This window comes from Aythya marila, assembly GCF_965140915.1.
Source record: "Aythya marila genome assembly, chromosome: 15".
NCBI lineage: Eukaryota > Metazoa > Chordata > Aves > Anseriformes > Anatidae > Aythya > Aythya marila.
This window is the reverse complement of record NC_139056.1, coordinates 10,678,680-10,697,259: the sequence shown is the minus strand read 5'-3', so window position 1 is coordinate 10,697,259 and position 18,580 is coordinate 10,678,680. Positions and strand designations below refer to the sequence as shown.

The window sequence follows — 18,580 nt, the reverse complement described above, 5'->3', positions numbered from 1 at the left end:
GAATACAAGAGCAAGGAGAATCAACTAAGCTTTCAGATTCTAAACACATCACTAAACTAAGCTGTTGAAAACTATTATTTTACTCAGGCATCTAATTACACTGACCTGCCATCTATGAAATAAACACATACAAAAATGCCACAAGAATGTTTTTAGTCCCTTTAGTCACTTCAGTTAGTGTTAAGCTCTGCTCAACCTGTGCACATAATGTAAAACAGTCACAGACATCTACTTACTCACTTCCAAATACTAAGGATTAAGTCTTTTAATTTTATTTTTAGCTTTAATAATACAGCTGTAGTTGTATTCCACTACATTAACCTGAACAAAACAATTCACTGGACGGGAAATTCCATTGATAACTCATAAACAACTGAAATTTGCACAGCTTTGCACATCCAGCACAGGCATGATTTAACCTTGCATAAAGCTTACTTAAAAAGATCTAAAGACGTTACACAGCACTGGAATGGGTACTTCTCTGTTCTTACCGCAGACTAAGCAAGATCGCATCAAATAAAGCAGGTAAGGACAGAGTACATTATACAAATAGCTTTTTTTTAAGCAGCAACATAACTGAAAACCTACATACAGGGAGAATTACAGTTATTCTAAGATCTTGCATTTATTTGTTCTACAGAACAAGTTTTCTATAACTTCAGAACAGGCAAGTAGTAACTAAGTATTCAATGAAAGTAGAATTTTATTTTGGTTTAATTAATTTATGGATTTTTTTCTGATGCTCATCTGAACTTGATGGTCTATCACCTAGCAAAAGATGTCACTGGAGTCACCTCCACTCCAGATGTCAGACACTGCATCTGGTAGTATGGAATTATTCAGAGGAGTCACAGAGGACCCTCTGCTTCAGGAGGATAAATGTTCAAAATGAAATAAAATTTCAAATACAGAGATTTCTGATCATACAACAAAACAGAAAAAAAATATCACCTTTATTTAAATGGTTATTGAATAAAGATTATAAAATAAAAGCTCTCTAAATTCAAATGCTGTAGCTCTCCAATAACCTGGATAGTTGCTAAATACATCTGTAACATACGCGACATATAATATAAATCTTAAGTCTCAAGATACATGATCTTTTAACCATATAAAATCAGAAATCAAAGTGACACACTGACACACTGACAAGAAGCACTGACATTCTGGAAGGGTTTTTTGTTTTTAATTACCTCAAAATTTTCGCTGACTTCTTGCATCATTTTCAGTTTAGTTTCATCGGCTGAAAACAGAAATTCAAGCAAAAAAAGTTAAGCATAAGCTAAATAATGAAATAAAACACCAGGTTTGTTGATGAAAGAAGCAGTCAGATCTTATCAGTTTAGCTATCACCGCCAAATTATAAGGCACACAATTCTCACAAACACCCCCCTCATACACCCATCCATACACACAACTCACTCGCTCTTTGACTCAAGCAAATATTGCTCATCATTTTGCTTCTTCAAAAATCAAAGTTTTAACAAAACTTAAACTGAATTCAGCACACTTTTATCAAGTGCGTAAACAATGCCGTGATGCTTATGAAACAAGCTACCGAAGAACTATAACTTGCAATACAAAAGAAATCTTACGTGTATTGACATCTGTGAGAGCAGCCACAAACTGAAGGTATTTTTTCATCAAAGTGGTTTGGTCCACCACTGTAGGCCCTTGTGCTGAAACAAATGCCATCTTGGAGGAGGGGGGGGGAGCAGCTCCCAGCACATAAAATCAAGATCAAAACACCTACAAATACGTATATTTGTTAGTTTATATGGCTGTTTAATAGCAGCAATTGTATTACCTAACCCTCTTCTTTTGATGCATCAAAGTGGACGCATCTTTTTCCAAAAGCCACAGCTGACATCTCTTCAGGTTCATAAATGCAATGCCTACCATTTACAGCACTCGAGATCACAAGCAGGTACTTTTGAGGAGCTAAGGTTACTTGGTTCTTGGCATCTGCTGAAACGCCAATGCATTTTGCTGCTCCCGAGAGCAGCAGCAGGCCCCTGGGTGCTCCCAGCACACCTGACCCCTCACCTCCTGGCCCGGCCGCATCCCAAACCCGCAGCCACCCTTGGGACGCACCTCAGCAGGACTCGCTTCCACAGGCGCCAAAAGTCGTCCCGCCATCTCCAGCTGCCGTTCTCGCTGGTGAGGGAACCTGAAAGCAAATTTCACTTGAGAGGCCGGACACCCCCACCCACCTCAGCACCCCCTGGCAGCTCCCCCGCCCACCCCAAGGCAACCGAGCCCCCTCCGCAGCACCTCAGGGCGCCCCCACCCCCTGGAGCCCCCCCCTTCACCTTCCCCACCTCAGGGCCGGCCGCCCCATCCCCACCACAGGCACCCCGCGAAGAGGGATGCCCGCAACGCCGCAAACCCTCACGGCTCCCACCCGAGGCCTCCGCGCGCGGTGCTGCCGGGGATCCGGCCCCTTCCTCCTCCTCCTCCTCCCCGCGCCGCTCGGGGCCCGCCCCACCGGCCGCGCCGCTCCAGGCCTCGCCTCCCGCCGCTCCCCTGCAGACCCCGCCAGCCCCAGGGCCCCGCCGAGGCCCTACCGCCCCCGGCTCTCCTCACCCCGGCCCCCGCCGCCTCCTTTGTTGCTGCCGGAGGCCGGCGGCAGAGCACGGGCGCAGCGGAAGCTCCGGGCCCAGTTCCGGCCGCCTCCTCCCGCTGCCCGCCTCCCTCACAGCCTCCCCCGGCCTGGGGCGGAGCGGGGAGGGCCCGCGGGAAGGGCCGGCCTCCGGGCCCGACCCCTCAGCCTGAGGGGGGGGACGCGGCGCTGCCCCTCGGCCCTCAGGGCGAGGAGCTGCCCCCCGGGGGGCTTAGGAGGCTGTGGGGGTGAAGCAGCCCGGGAGGAGCAGAGTCACGTCAAAACATTTGAGCCAGGTGTCAGGGCTTCGGAGGCTCTGCTGGCTCTGAGGAGCGATTTACCGTTAATTAATAATTAATCCACTGTCAGCCCCTAAGCCAAACACACGCTCTTCCCCCCCCCCCCCCCCCCCTCCCAGCCCACCTCCTCCACAGACGGGGGGCGTTTGATGCCTCCCAGCCCTGCTCGTTAACATCCCGCCCCGCCGCAGGAACTGCCCCCGGAGGAGGCTGCGGGGGGAGCGGACAGACACACAGACAGACACGCAGCCAGACAGACACACAGACAGGCGGAGGTGCCGCAGTACCGCCGGCAGCCTCGGGCCCCACAGCGCGGCGAGCCCCCAGCCTCCCCGAGCATGCTGCGGCTGAGCGGCCCCATCCTGCTGGTGCTGGGGGTGGCGGTGCTGGGCCGAGCCGTCCCGGCGGCAGGTAAGGGGCCGCCGCTACCGAGAGGAGCCGGGAGGGGTTCGGGGGCGTGAGGCCGCCCCGCTGCTTGTGGAGAGGCTGGGGCAGCCCGGACTGAGGGAGCTGAGGGGGGCTGAGGGGTGCGCTGCCCGAGCTAAAAGCTCTGAAATTATTCCTGCTCCCTGCCCTGGCACCCGGGCAGCCTCCTACTAGAGGGGGGAAAAGGTAGAAGGAAGCCCAGCAGAGGACGAGGTGATGCCTTGCTCCGCTGGGTGACCTTGGGTTAGCCGCTTAATCTCCGGCTGCTGCAGTCACTGGGCTTCAGGGTGGCCCTGGCTGGCGAAGCACCGTGATAACAGCCTCCAAGGAGAAGTGCCAGATAAGCATGAGGCAGCTGACTCTTTTTTTTTTTTTTTTTTTTTTCCCCAAGTATTGCTGAAATGAAGTGGAAGGTGTAGCCTGAATCTTCTAGAGACCTGAAATGTCTCAGCACTGGATTTCATCAAATCGCACACGTTTCTCTGTGAACTCAAAAAAACCCTGAACTCAGGGCAGTTCCTTGTGTTGTGAAATGGGAACAGAGGACTTCTCGTTCGGACACTAATGTGAAAATTACTTTCCACAGTTCTTTTCCAGATTTGTCCAGCACCTGTGATCTGTGGAATGAAAGGAGGATGCTAATGGGATGCTTTGGGTTTCTTTCCATACCATCCCAGCCAGACTGGTGCAGGAAATGCAATGCAGGGGTTAGCTGACCTCAGTGCTCCCCCCTGCCTAAAAAGAAGAAAAAACAAACAAACAAACAAAAATGCATTACGGGCAATTGGTGAATAAGTGCAACTAATGAAGCTCAAAGCTCCAGTCCTCTGTAAGCAATGTCATAGCTGCTGAAGGTGAGGGGCAGGAACCGCAGCCCCAAAGCTGCACTGCTCTGCCCAGCATTGCCCCCTTGCTCACCACAAGAGAGGCAGGCAGAGCAGGGGCACAGGCTTGGGAACAGGGGCAAACCACCGCATCCTGTCCCCAGCTCAACCTTAACTCACAGCTTGCAGTGTTTTATTTTGCTTTAAGGCATACGGGTCATTTAATCTTGTTGCGCTGCTACTTTTTAACCCACAGAAGTACAAAAATGCTTTCCCAGTGCTGAAACCTGGGGATACACGTGAAAACTGAATGTATCCTTTCCACAATACCAAAGTTCACCTGTTTCTGCCCACTGCAGTAGCTGGAAGAGCTGAAGTGGCTTGGGTAACGCAGCAGGGAAGGTGAGGGTGCGTGATCCAGAGCAGCAGGGTGGGTCAGCATCACAGGTCCTGCATCTTGCTGCTTCCAGTCTGGGAAATCAAGAAGTGAAAAAAAAATATTTTTTAGCACTTACAGCTTTCAATACTCAAGTTTTGTTTACATTGGGATTTTTGGCCCTTTCCTCGATGGGGAAATCAGTGGTGGATCATAGAGAAGGAACTGGTACTGAGGTTTTTCCATTAGTTAGGAGTAAGGTGGGGAGAGACCTGTGGGTCAATAGAGCAGGCAGAAGGAAACTGGGGGATGAAATTTTATCTGGGTTTGAAAGTTCATGTTTTTAAAAGTTTTGCTGAGTGAGAGATTTCTTAAGGCTAGCTGGTAACTTTTGTTTTCTGTAGCTGCAGAGGACTCTTCTGTGTCCTCACCTTTGACTTCCTTACTCTGTTCCTCACTAACGCTGCAGAAATCAGAAAGATGTGAAAGGGATATTACTGAAAAGTTCTGCTTTCACCTTCACTTGCATTTGTGCTTGTGACAGTTGTGTTTAATTAGAAATTAATTGGAACAACCAGGATTAGAGCTGAGCCTGGCCTTCTTTCAATAACTGGAAGTTCAGTGACTGCATTGTTAGGATCATTACTGCACCTTCAACCAGAGCCCAGCTCTGCCCATAAAAAACCTCATCAAAGTTTTGGTGATCTAATCCAAGACTCCTTTCTGCTATTGACACATTGACACTTCTAGGACCCATTCTAACAGTTTGTTTAACATTTGAATGCATATATATGTGCAACTGTTTCTGTTCCAGGTTGTTGAATGGCAAAAAAAAAAAAAAAAAAAAAAAGATGGTAAAGTTTTAGAATAATGCTGTTGTGAGTCACATACCTACAGCTGGCTAATTAAAATGTGTATTGCATGTTACTTATTTATGTACTACAAGTTTTGTTTTGTTTTTCCCTCCTCATTTCCACAGAGGAGTATGATCTGGAAATAACCAACAATGGTCCCATCACAACGGGAGCTCAAGCCACTGTTCACGCCACTCTAAGGATTAAGAACAACAGCCTTGCATCAAACTTGTATCACTTTAACTGGATTTATGCTCCTCTGATTCTGATAGAGAAATCCGAGCGGCAGTTGAATTCCATGATTAATGTGACTGGTGAATTTCCTGGGACTTTTCCTGTGTCTGTCTGGGTCACTCACAGAAACTGTTGGTTATGTCGGCCAGTTGCTAGAAATGTCACTGTACTTCAGATCACAGGTAAAAGAGCTTTACAACTTCCACATCTTCAGGGATTCAGTACACATCAGAATTGCCGCTGCCTTTGCTAGCATCAAAAAAAGCTAAGCCAGACGTAAATGTGGCTTCTTCCAACAGGGTTTGATTTGTGTGGCCCTTTACTGAAAGGTGGTTTTGAACAGGCTCTGTACTGACTGGGCCTTGCTGTTGTCTACCTACATCCAGGCAGCAAGTGTGATCCTGCCTGTGTTTTCCTGCTTCTAATGTGTAGGGAAACCAAGCTAGAAACCAGATGCTTCAGTAGCTGTACTTCACACATCAGCATTGTTCAGTGATGTCCAAACTTCCGAAACAAAACTGCCTATATTTTCTTTCAAAGTTCCTGCTCAATCATATTGAAATTGGATGTGAAGTCATGGCTGCACTTCCAAATATCGCAATGTGCAATTTCAGCATATTGGGAATACTCATAACCATAAAACACAGATTTCTTTTTTGTTTTTGTGTGGTTTTGACAAATCGACCAATGGTGCAGCATGGTTAGCCTAATCTCTGATGCAGGGATTGACATGAATATCACCTGAATGCTTCCTACCACCCCTTCATTCAGGGACTAGCAACCATGTCCCTTCAACCACATGTCCTACTGCTCTACTTAGACCCTCCAAAATAGACTCAGCTGCCAGCTGAAGATAAGGATGTGTGAGGACAAAAGAGCTAACCATAGGGCACAGCTGAAGTTTTGGGGAATAGTTATTGAGATTTTCCTTTGAGAAACACCGAGCTCAATGGATAAGCCTTTTTAAAAGGATGTATGGCATCTTTTCTTGCTTCAGAATTGCTGTCTTGCTGAACATTTACTTATTCCTTTCCCTCTTTACACTTACGTTCTCATGCCTTAAGCAAAAGGGATAGAAGCTTTCTATAGCTATGGAAAGTAAGATCCCATTTTACCTTTTTGCCTTCCCTGAACAAAAGCACCCACAAATGCCCAAGGAGGTTGCCAATAACTAATATAAATTACAACTCCAGTGAGTTCGGCGTTATCAGCCCTATTTTTATTTGCACATCAACTGGAGAACAGTTAACCAGTTTTAATTAATTTTAACAGGGTAAGAGTCTGTTACTGATAATTAATATCCCATTAACTTTATAATCTGATTAAGTATATCATCATGATACCTCTTTATTCATAGGTTAGAAAGGGTTTGGTTTTGTTTTTTAATCAACTTTTGCTAGTCCTTGGAAACAAACATAGGCATTGGATATCTGGCAGACATGAAAATCTAAATTTTATCCTTTCTATATTCACAATGTGTAGCGCACCTGTAGTTCACAGTAATAAAAATTTAATTAATGGGAAAGTAACTAAAACTTTAAGAACAAACAAAACCAACGAAGGATACACGTACTCAAAATGAACGTGAAGGAAGTGCATGCACAAAACAGCTTGATTCTGAATCCCTTTTTCTAAACACTTGACATTAATCCCAGTTCTTTTAAAATCAATAGTAAACATTGTTATTGACCTCAATCAGTCCAGGATTCTTCCTCTCAGTCCTACTAGAAGCTTCACATTGACCTTTTGTACAACCTTGATAAAGTCAGTTAATCTCCCAGCATTGCTAACACACGTAACCGGACTGACTAACACATTCAAAATACACTTACTTGTCTGAAAATCCTATGCGATGTATTTCAAATATCATTTTGACACTCACATAGAGCATACTATGAAAATTATATACACTGTCATTCTTTGTCTGCCTTATTTTTCTGCAGAATTTATCACAGGGAATCTTACCATCGCACAGATAGAAGACAGTAGATTTATCAGGCATGGTTCTAGCTCCTCCACGGGTGCTGTGACCCGGATTTCCTTCTGTCTTCATGATCCAAGTGACTACTTCAAGTCAGCAAGATTTGTCTACAACTGGGATTTTGGAGATGGGTAGGTGTGGTTACTTTGCTTGCTTTAATGACTATTCAAGATGCCTCTGATTCAGCTGCTCATCTAGAGAGAGATCCTGATTATATCATAGGACAAAGCATGTGCCTTTACCCATTGGTACACCCTTAAGCCACTTTACAGTAGGGAGGAAGAAATATGTTCAGTTATATTCTTCCTTTTAAGTACAAATATATGTCCAACGCAAATAAGTACGCAAACAGAAATGTAAGATTTAGTTTTTGAATACATTTTTTTCTTTCTTCCTTTCTTTATTCTTTTTAAAATCTTTATCTTTTCCTCTTAGTGTTTCAGTTAGCCTATAGTCCTTATAAAGGTAGCTTTCATCTTTCACTATTTGTATTCCATTCTGTGAATTCCTTTAGCACTATCCTTAATTTCACTGATTAAAAGTGTGTAAATACACTGTGGGTCTGATACTGATGTGATTTTATCAGTTTTACACCAATGTAACGCCACAGGTGTTAATCCTCATAAAGGAGAATTAATCCGTGATCATAAAGGAGAATTAGGATCACAGCTGAATGTAGCACTGGCTATTAAAGAAAATAATTTAACACGTAATGCATTTAAACTTTAAATCATAAATGTGCAAGTACTTGATAAAAACCAATTTTGATTCTATATCTCTTCACACTGCATGCAGAGTTTATCAGATTACCAAGGAACCCTTTGTCTACTGCAACTACTCCACCATGGGGAATCGCACAGTACATCTGAAAGTCATAGCTGAATGGGAGCAAATTGGAAGCATCATACATGAAAAAGAAACTATGCAGAAAACTGGTGATTTTACCACTTCTTTGGAGCTGTTAGGTAAAAAATAAAACATTTTATTCAAAACAGGATTTACTGTATATGTAATGATACAATCTAGGTGGTGGGTTTGTAATGTGATACAGGTTGGGCGTTGGTTTTCGATGTGAAGAGTTTTCTTTGTGAAACAGACTTTGTGCTGTTCTAGTTCACAAAAAATATAAAATCTGTTTCTTCTTAATTTATCAAAAGTTTCGCTGTCTTCTGTTACTGTCTTGCATACAGCTAGAATTTAAAATAATTTGTTTATAATAATTTATGGAGGATTTGTTCAATTTATGCTGACTATCCCTAAAAAATAAATTAGCTAAAACTAGCATTAGGAAAGTTTCATTGATTTGATCAGCTTTAGGAGTAAATGAACTCATATTTAAAAAAAATTAAAGGATTAATGAAGTAGTTGATTATAGCCTAAAAAAAATAAATCACAAAACATTCAGAAAACTTACAACAACTCTACTGACAGGTTTATATTTTGGGTGTGATGGAGGTATTATTATTTGTGTACATGATGCAGCTAAAATCTGCATAGTCTATGAAATCAAACCATACATGGAATTCCAGTGAATTTCAAGTTTACATGTCAAGTGTGATGTGCTTTCTTTCTTCCTCTTAGATGCTGTTAAAGGCATTAATGTAGTGGGCTCCAGAGAGACTCATGTAATGGAAAACTTGAGTTTATCTCTTCATATCAATGGCACGTAAGTAACAAACACTTCTTTCCCCAGAACACATTATCTAAGTTTTTTTTTCCTCCACTGTTTCCTTAAAAGTCAGTTGCACCCAAAGAACTATTTAAAAAAAAAAAAAAAAAAGTTTCCTTTGAAGAAAATACTGTTGAATATTGCTTTTCCTTGACTTAAAGTACTGTGAACTCTAAGAGCCTGACAGAACCCACAGCTTTACAGAGAAGCAGAACGTTAAAATGTACACCTCCTCAGCAAATCCTCATAGGTAAATGAGGATCTTTACATCGTTGTAAACAGAACGTTAAAAGAGAATGAGACAGAGAAAGATAGTGGAAAAAACCAACATTTTCAATTTCCCTTTTGAATTTTTCTCCTTGACCAGTTTCCCCATCGCTAAATTAAACTGTATTCAGAGTCCTGTTGAATAGCAGCAGTTTTTGGCACGTGGGAGTGATGGGTTTGAGGAATAAGTTTGGCAAAGTAAAGGTTGCCACAAGATGAATGAGACAGAGAGGCTCAAAGCAGTGAGGGAAGTTTTTTTTAAACAAACAAACAGACAAAAAACAACAAAACTTTTCCTGTATAGGGAAAAGAGAAATGTCGCAGTGTGAATGTGATACAGTGGGAAAAGGCCAACTTGGGAAACTAATCATTTACTTCTGTAGGAATGCAGGAGAGCCATAAGTACCCTGATTCTAGCAAGAGCTCTCTCAAGCTGAACTATTTAGAACATGAGGGAGTTTTTCATATAGCATAAACATTTCAAATACCATTGAAGCACTCAGAAAAGCTCCTTCGGGGCGGGGGGGGGGGGTAACACGGTTGTAGAAGTCACTTATTCTCCAGAAGAGTGACCCTTATTTGTTCTGCTTTAGGGAGCTGTTTGCCCTAATGGTGGATTTCCAAAAACAAACCTAAAAAGAGCAGGGCTGTTAGGAGGGATGTAGGACAGAGGGAGCAGCACCCTGTGCAGTCATTTGCCAAAGACATAAATAGTACTGATACACAAAGCAGCACAGCTTGCATTCAGAAAGTGAACTGCACATTGACAGGACTGGAAGCTGGAGATAGCATACAAGTAAATATGAATAGCTAAAAACCATTACAGGCAAAGCTGAGATCCCTAAAAGTGGGCTTGGCTCTAGGATGGGCAATGCTTGCCAGATCTAACCTCTAGCAGCGGGGTGGGACTGCTGTGATAGGAGTTGGTGACAGAAAACCAGTAACAAAGGTTTGAGAGACATGTGATCAGAAACAAAGCTAGAAAATGAGCTAAACACAGAACCATGCTGCTTTCTTTAGCAGAGAATATCCTGAGCAGATAAGGAACAAAATGCTAATGCGGTAAAGAAAAGCTCTGTTGTCTGAATCAAAGTCCATAGTGTGTAAGGAGAGTCCAGGCAGAATCAGTTGGAGCAAGGATCTGAAAATGTAAATAAACGGCATCAGCTAGACACAGTGAGAAGACACACAGCCATAAAGTGGACTGCACATAGATCATTTGATAGCAACTAAAAAGCTTTTTGTTATCGTAAGGGAATAACATGGTCCTTGTAATTTATTTAACTTTCCTGACTTAGTCTGTTGTACTCAGCTTACACTTTTTTGTTTTGTTTTGGTAAATCAGAAGTCTTGGGTGTACTTCAATAGCACAAACAGTGATCCCCACTGTGAAAAGAACAAAGAAAACCAACCTATACTCCCTTAGAAGGGGAAGAAGATTGCTTTTGTCTCTGTTGGAGCAGGACTGTGGGTTTTTCTACACAGTGGCCTGCCTATGACCCACACAGGTATCTAGCTCTCAGCTGAAAGGCTTGTTGTTTGCAGAAGCATCACAAAGACCTTTTTCAATTGACAAATGCTATGAACCAAGCGAATGTGTTGTTAATTACTTCTCTATTTGTAGTTAGCATAACAGCTTTGAAAATAATGAAGTTAATCTATTTTATCCAAGTGATTCATCAGCTCCTAACTGGAAATTTTGCAGCTTTTAATTTCTTTTTATGTCATTTCAGCCCACCGCTGTCGTTATGCTGGCTTATAAAGTCCGAGTGCATTCCACTGGAAGGTGAAAAATGCCATCTGGTGGTGATTAATGGCTCCTGCTACAATCTCAGCCATACCTTCAGCGATGCTGGGCAGTATTGCCTCAGCGTCCGAGTGGAGAATGGCGTGACGATGCTGCAGACCTACCATGAAATAAAAGTGTGGCCGACAGGTGAGCTGCAGCCAGCTTGAGCCGCACAAATTCCCAATTGTCTGGGAATCTGACAGTCTCTAACACATCAGGGATTAACTGGCCTGCAGATGAGGTTTCTGGAAACTAGTATGGATCCCCAAAAGCATTGGAAACATGAAGAGAAAGGAAACCCTATAATGTGCCTACTGTAATTGCTCTGAGCTTCTTGTATCCTGCTGAACCCTTAGTCTCAAGAGCATCTTGAAGCTAACGAGTTCCCTGGGAAGACTGAGTTACTTAAATTACATATTTTTCAGTTTAAATAGTCTCTTGCTCTTGTAGTTAGGATAACTGGGAAAACATATGCATCTGTACCACTGTTTTAATTAAGCAGTCTCAATTCTTCTTTTAGTATTTTTGTTGTTGTTGTTAAGGGTAGATTTTTCTACAACTCCATTTCATTCCATGTTTCTGTTCCCCCTACCAGCAGTCTCTGCTGGCTTCCCCGTACCTGCTTGCACCCCTATGGGGTCCCTGAGTCAGATGAGAAAGTGGTTAGGTAGCCAAATAAAGAGGACCTGACAAGATGACAACAGAACTGTGATAACGTAACAGTTCTGCCATCCTACCATGGGCCAGCACTTCTGTAAATACAGGGCAGCTGACGCCAGAAGGCACTGGTGTGCACTCAGGGCTAGGAGGCAAAAATTCTTTTTGCTGGAGGCTGCCAGTTGCTGTGAAAATTATGCTGATCAAGGTTCCTTCCTATCCACTTGGGGTATCACAGAGGTTCAGACATCCTTCACAGTTAGGGCTATCTAGCTCAGGTGTTTGTTTGTTTTTTATGCTGTTTAAACAAAAAGAAAGCAGGGAAAAATAAAAAGAATGACCCTTACAGTCCTGTATTCCTACTTCTGTGACTTCTGAAAGACCTGAAGTGAGCTGGGCTGAAAAATCTGTTCCCTGATGCACCCGTGGCCTTTGTTCTAAGAAAGTGAAAAGTTCTTCTAAAACATCTATTTCTTCTCACCGTTACCTCTTCTCAGTGTATTGTATCACTCCAGGAATGTCACCTTGTGCTCTTTCCCAGGGCTCCAGCCAGCTTTCTTTGTCCTGCTCTGCGTCGCTCTGGTTTCAGTGATGGTAGGACTGGTGCTGTACACGACCTTTCGAAGTAACACACAACAGAAAGACCTCGTGGAGGTACTCGGTTACTCTTACTTTGAGCTGAGATAGTAATTAGATACCTCTCAGCCATGCCCCTTCTTTCATCCCCAAGCAAACGGAGCAGGGAGGGAGCATTTCCCTGGTATCTGTCTGACTTGGCAAACATTTTAAGCAACAGGCATGCTTCTGTCTTAGGGAGAAATAAAAACATAATTCAAGCTACCAGGGCTGTTATGGGTAGTTAACGATGCCAAGCACCTGCTTGCACTGAAGTATGCCTTCCAGAGGATCTATCAAGTGATTCCATGGAAGAAAGCAGAGAGCGGATAATAAGAAAGGTTGGGTGTGTTACCTTGAAGTGGCACTAAATGGGGACCCAACATTAGATGTGACCTTCATCTCCCCAGTGCCCTTCCATCTCCCTGGTATAGCTTGTTACATTATCATATGTATAATAAACATGAGCTCCTAAGTTAAAGATAGCTTTCCTGGCCCTTTGGAAAATACTTAATACATTTTACATTATGCAGCACTATGCATGATACACCTCTAGGGGGACTGCTGCGAGCCACATGTCTAGCTGGTAAAAGTCAGAAATCTATTTAAAGTTGGTTGCCGAATGAAACTGGTTGAGGACCAGGTACTACTTCTGGCCCAAACTATTCTTGCTTGTCTTAGTTGAACAGGTAAGACTGGAATTAAAAGTGCTCTCTTCAATGTTCCTTTTCCAGGTAGCTGACTTCGACTTTTCTCCACTGTCTGATAAAAACCTGTCTTCTCATTCGGAGCCAGGCTGTTGCCAAATATGTTGCAGATCATGTTTTCTTCAGTCACCTCAAGAAACTGCCAGGGAGAGTCATGAACTTCTACTTTCTTTTTACAAGCCAGTCAAAATGTACACAGTGTGAAGAACACAATTGCACTTTGGTTACAGTAACTCCAAGTTTAACTTTCTCACTTACGGTGAGTTACAAGCCCAGTGCTGCATGAATGATTTATTTTTGCCAATGTGATGAGGTTAACCACTTTGCTAAGTCCAGCACTTGAGCGTTTCATTGTGTGATCCAAAAAAGAAAGAGCCTGAAACACAGTAAAAATAGCTTTGTTTTTTTAAATTATACGGGTGTATACATTTACAGCTGTAAAAGCATTTTATTCTTATGAAAAAAATATTTTATGTGCAGGTTTGCTAAACTCACTACCTCTTATAATTTCTCTGTTCCTTTTGCTGTCTATTTCAAAGAAGATAATGCTTAAAACGAACATACCTCTCTTTCTTATGCCATAAAAAATATTAATGGAAATGCAAGTTATCCAGAAGGCTGCTGACTATACATTTGTTCTAAAAGGGAACCGACTTGTCCAGGTTGGGAAAGGGTTTAGTCTAGATGCTTCCAATGAAGCAGGCTCTCTAATTATGTTGTGTTTTTTCCTCCATCTTAAAGGAGCCCTTTTCTAAGTTAACGAGACGCTGTGGGACCACAGTGGCTGCTGACCTGCTCATGGAGAGCTAGCTGCTCACAGGGCTCCTGGGGGATGGCAGCACCTGCCGTGAAAGCCTCCCCATCTCCAGGACTTGCATGCAGTAGTGCACCACTTCAATCTGTTTAGCGTTTTTTTTCAGAACATTCATTCTTTTTTTCCTTACGTTACTATCCAGGTAGTCACCAAAGCTCCACTTTCAAAAATGCAATAACCAGTAGCTCAAAGCTGCTCAGCAAAACAGTCAATTTATAGTCAATGTTCAAGGCTGTATAAACTTCTTGCCTGATAAAAACTATCTTCCGTGATCAGCTTCCTCCTCAGCCAGCTTTTGCCTCCTGCTATGAAGTATTTCAGAGTACCCTGGAGGCTTTCATGCAGAACTGCATTTGGGGCCATTTCTTTTCTTAAACATGACACTTACATTTTCCCCACCTCTGAGTTAAAGCCTATGGGTATTGTGGGCTTGGGGTTTTTCATGTATGTCATAATTTCTCAGGTGCACTGAATGGGAGGGGATTTACCATTAGATTTCAGGGTTTTTATTTCACGCATCCAACTTCTGCATTTCCTTAGAGAAGGCCAGAGTCTCGGTTCGTCTGTGAATAGAATTATATAACCTCTGAAGGGCTTTGATAATTAATACATGCAAAATGGATTATCTAAAATAACTGATCCAGTAAATCCAAGGTTTTGTCAAAAAAAGTTCTTTCCAGGGCAGAGCTTATTTTGGCTTTATAAGAGAAGATGTATTTATAAGTGAACTTGTTGATTAGGAGTGGTGTCCTTTGTGTTCCTTCTCAGTGCCCCAGTGTCAAGCTCTTATCTTCAGTCATATTCAGTCACTGTTAAGAATGTGCCTCTCCTTAGGCTAGCAAAGAAGCTATTGTTCTTAGGAGCTTCAGTTTTATTGCTTATTCCTGAGATAGCAGCCACCTGAGCCATTGCCAAAGGTACGTGACTTGTACCGGGACATCAGTGTGTTCTGTAAATGGCTACACGGTCATTGGGCACTGGGAATACCAGATTTCCAATATGAAAAACACAACTCAGAGTGACAGTGGCCCTAAACAAACTGCACAGTGACTCTGCACTAGTTTGGGCTTTTTTTTTTTTTTTTTTTTTTTTAAGTTTGGGACAGATGTGTGACACTTCCTGGGATAATACACCTGGAAAACAACCCCTTGGCACCTTAAAGAGTCTAGAAGAAGTCCTTCCTCCTCCATATTTCACTCCCAGAAAGGCACTAACTATGAGACAGCAAAGAGTGCCAGGTGTAGGTACCTGAAATGGTGGTAACTTTGGATGGAGGATGAGGATACCCAAAGGCACATGCTCTGCCCAATTTACCATTCATACCTAACTTTGGCAAAGGGTCTCATGTGGTATTAGGCTACACACATCACTTTGGGGTTTTTGTGTCTATGTGCTCTCCCCATTATGTCTGAGTTATGGCTGATTGTGCCAAACCTCCCACCATCCCACTCTCAGTCAAAAACCAAGGGACACAAGTTAGTGATATGGCAGGTAAAATATAGGCCTAAGAAAATCCTCAATTTCTTATGGAAGAAAACAGAGCAAATGCCCTTCAGAGGAACATTGGTTTCCTAAAATGACCAAAGGATGGCAAAGGAGTCAAACTATTCAGAAGAGCAGAAAAGATAAAGGGCTGCAAGGCAGAAAGTCAACGCTACCAAATAGTAGAAGATATTACTGGAGAGCAGACAGAAATGAATAGAGGTTAGAAAGACAGACATCTCTTGCAAAAAAAAGAAGCAGTGGAAAAAGTACACATAAAAGGGCATGTCAAGAAGCAAATTAGCCAAGAAAATTTAAACAACCTTAACAAATTGAGGTATAAGAAATATTCTCATGAACATGTTCCTGAATCTAAAGTTAAACTGTTTCCTGCACAAAAGACTGATCTGTGGGTTCAATAAACGCCTCTGAAACTGAAGACAAAAGGTAATTGAGCGGTTCAGGATATAGCAAGGAGATTAGTGGAACGTAACGAGGATCAGCAGGAGGATTCATTTTGTTAACCTTAGAAATCAATGACCTGGAAGAAGGAATGTTCAGCAAAACGATGAAACTCACTGATACAAAACAAGAGTCCAGCGAGTACAAAGCCAAGGAGCAATTAAATTCAGGTGATAAGCAAGAGTGGAAGCAGATAAGAAGTTTATGCAACTAAGAATTATTGTCAAGGAAATGCATCTGAGGACAAAAATGTCCCAGAAAGGCATAGTATGAATATGTATGGTAAAAGTTAAAAAAAAATAAAAATAAAAAAAATGCCGTGCTTCTCTAATTTGTCTCATATACACTGGTGCAGTAGATGTGGGGCCAAATTAGCCCTTCATCTTAACAGCAGAGCGTAAGGTTCAGCGTCTGACCAGGTCAAAGCTGAAATCTGTCTTTCTGGAAGGCAGATTACACAGCCCAAGCTGTGGCAACATTTTGAATTCACAAGACCTCTATAGCACTTGCTGGATGCTGTAGGAACAGCAATTGTTTGAGCAAGAGGAGGGTGAAAAAAATCATATTTAAATGCTCAGCATTATTATTAGATAATCAGCCAACACTTCACCTTGATTTTGGAGAGCCACTGCCAGTTTCCGTGGAAACTGAAGTGCTATCCTGCAGCTGTCACAAAACTGTTCAATCCTGCAGACCTCAACTCTGACAGCTCACTAAGCACTACAAACGGGGATTTTTGTATTGAAGACACCAACATGGGGAACACAGAAGCTCCAGAAACTTCTTTCTGAGCTGGGTATGCTCATTGCCAGCGTGTGCAATTCCTACAGCAGTGTGCACAAGCAGAGCAGTTGCAATATATAGTTTTTTTGGGGTAGAAAATGCCATAGTTAAACAACTGACAATTCCAAGAGCAAATTACACTGGAGCACTAGCAGAAAGCTTCGGTGGTCCCAGGGCTACCCCAGCCAAATGCATTTACTCACAGTGGTCTTGGGAGACAGGGAAGTGCCATATCACAGTTTACAGGAGGCAAAAGGGAGCTGTACAGAGATACAGAGCTTGCTGCACAGTGCCAAGCAAGGCAGCTGTAGACACCTGTCTAAAATCCGTGATTAAAAAGCTGCAGATCCACTGAGCCCACCTGCCCAGCCCTGCTTCTTGTGCAGCCCGAGGGCGTGCTGCGCAGCAGGGGGCTCCCCACGCACAGTAATCCTGCTCCACCAGGGCAGCGGGAGCTGCTGCCGGAGGCTCCAGTGATGATTTTTTATGAGCTCCTCGCTGTGGCATGCAAGCTGAATGCACAACCAGGTTCGATAAAACAACTCGAGTTGTTTGCAAGACAAATACCGCAGGTTTGGGTGCCACCCCGAGCAGCTATGCAAAATGACTCGGTGTCGGTCCCTACGCAAATAGACTCTTGCCCCACGCGGGGTGAGCTCCGTGGCTCTGGCTGGAAGCGGGTGGATGGACAGATTGAGCAAGCTATGCAGGCTGTAACACTCGTGGGAGAGGGCTTTCTGTAGCTTACTCAATGCACTTGGCAAGACAACACCCCGCTCTGCGGGACCCAACATCAGCGTCCGAGTCCCTCACAGGCTGCATGAGCAGACATTTGGTGGGGCTAGGCCCACCCCTGATGGAAAACAATACAGTTTTTCATAAAGGACAGTAACTGTGAAGTGTCAATCCACAATGACTTACCTTAAATTAAGGAAAATGAAGAAGAAAGCAGCCCACAGTAAAACACAGAAGCACTGTGTGCACAGAGCTGACACAAACAGCTCCTGAAAGCACCTGGAGCCCCTCTTACTTGCTGGGTAGGTCTCAGAACAGGGAAGCAGAAGCAGCAGCAAACAGGCACGTTCTGGTTCAACAGCTCCATGAGCTCAGGCCTTCCTGGTAACACAAATGTCAGTTAAAGTCCCTTTTCAGCTACAGTTTAAGTACAAAATGAGAACGGACAACGGCAACAAAATCTCTTATTGGATCAATAGCATGTGTTTAACAGCTAAATAAAGTGATAGAGCTTTTTAATTGTCTTTTCAGCTTCCTATCCTTAATCTATTTTCTTTCATTATATACAAATTATTTATTGTAATATTTTGAATTAAATCAAAAAGAAAATAAATCAAAAAATCCAAACACATTGCCTAATTAAATAGCAATACCCTTGCTTTCATTCAATCTTGATAAATCACAGTCTTCCCTTACTAATTAACTTCTAGTTTAATGCATTTCTCTCACCACCCCAAGCTACCTAACAAAACACTCAGCTTAATAAAAACAAGCTAATATTGAAACCGGGCAGGTTTCATTCTGCTTCAGCACAGCACCCCAGCACCTAAGTGCAGACACAGAATCAGGCTCCTGGGGCTGGTGGAAAGGCCAGCAGGAAAGGCCAGCAGCTGAGTCTCAGTGACCCCCCGAAATGGGGTGAGCACCCAAACCTGGGGAGCTGGTGTGCAACGCAAAAAGCATTTCCTAGGCAATATTGAATTTTCCTAGGCAATACTGAATTT

The 18,580-nt window shown here is 43.1% G+C and overlaps 2 protein-coding genes across 7 annotated transcripts in view; one reads left to right on the top strand and one right to left on the bottom strand.

The window, feature by feature from the left end:
• Window positions 1–17,871, bottom strand: part of TRRAP (transformation/transcription domain associated protein) — a 106,257-nt gene extending 88,386 nt beyond the window's left edge. For 4 of the 6 annotated variants that reach the window (XM_082772281.1, XM_082772285.1, XM_082772284.1 and 1 more), the window contains exons 1-4: window positions 2,587–2,694; window positions 2,095–2,170; window positions 1,596–1,749; window positions 1,194–1,243 (exon numbers count right to left, since the gene is read on the bottom strand). In XM_082772281.1, the coding sequence (XP_082628407.1) occupies window positions 1,194–1,243; window positions 1,596–1,695 (150 nt within the window). In that variant the 5' untranslated portion in view covers window positions 1,696–1,749; window positions 2,095–2,170; window positions 2,587–2,694. Of the gene's footprint in view, window positions 1–1,193; window positions 1,244–1,595; window positions 1,750–2,094; window positions 2,171–2,404; window positions 2,421–2,586; window positions 2,695–4,491; window positions 4,623–17,762 lie in introns of those variants that run through there. The other 2 variants (XM_082772282.1, XM_082772283.1) reach the window with 2 other exon arrangements.
• Window positions 3,096–13,883, top strand: TMEM130 (transmembrane protein 130). The gene is made up of 8 exons (XM_082772287.1): window positions 3,096–3,312; window positions 5,507–5,797; window positions 7,559–7,727; window positions 8,392–8,561; window positions 9,178–9,262; window positions 11,266–11,468; window positions 12,520–12,632; window positions 13,328–13,883. The coding sequence occupies exons 1-8, from the start codon at window positions 3,240–3,242 to the stop codon at window positions 13,502–13,504; spliced, it is 1,281 nt and encodes a 426-aa protein (XP_082628413.1). The 5' UTR covers window positions 3,096–3,239; the 3' UTR covers window positions 13,505–13,883.
• Window positions 17,872–18,580: the final 709 nt, after the last annotated feature.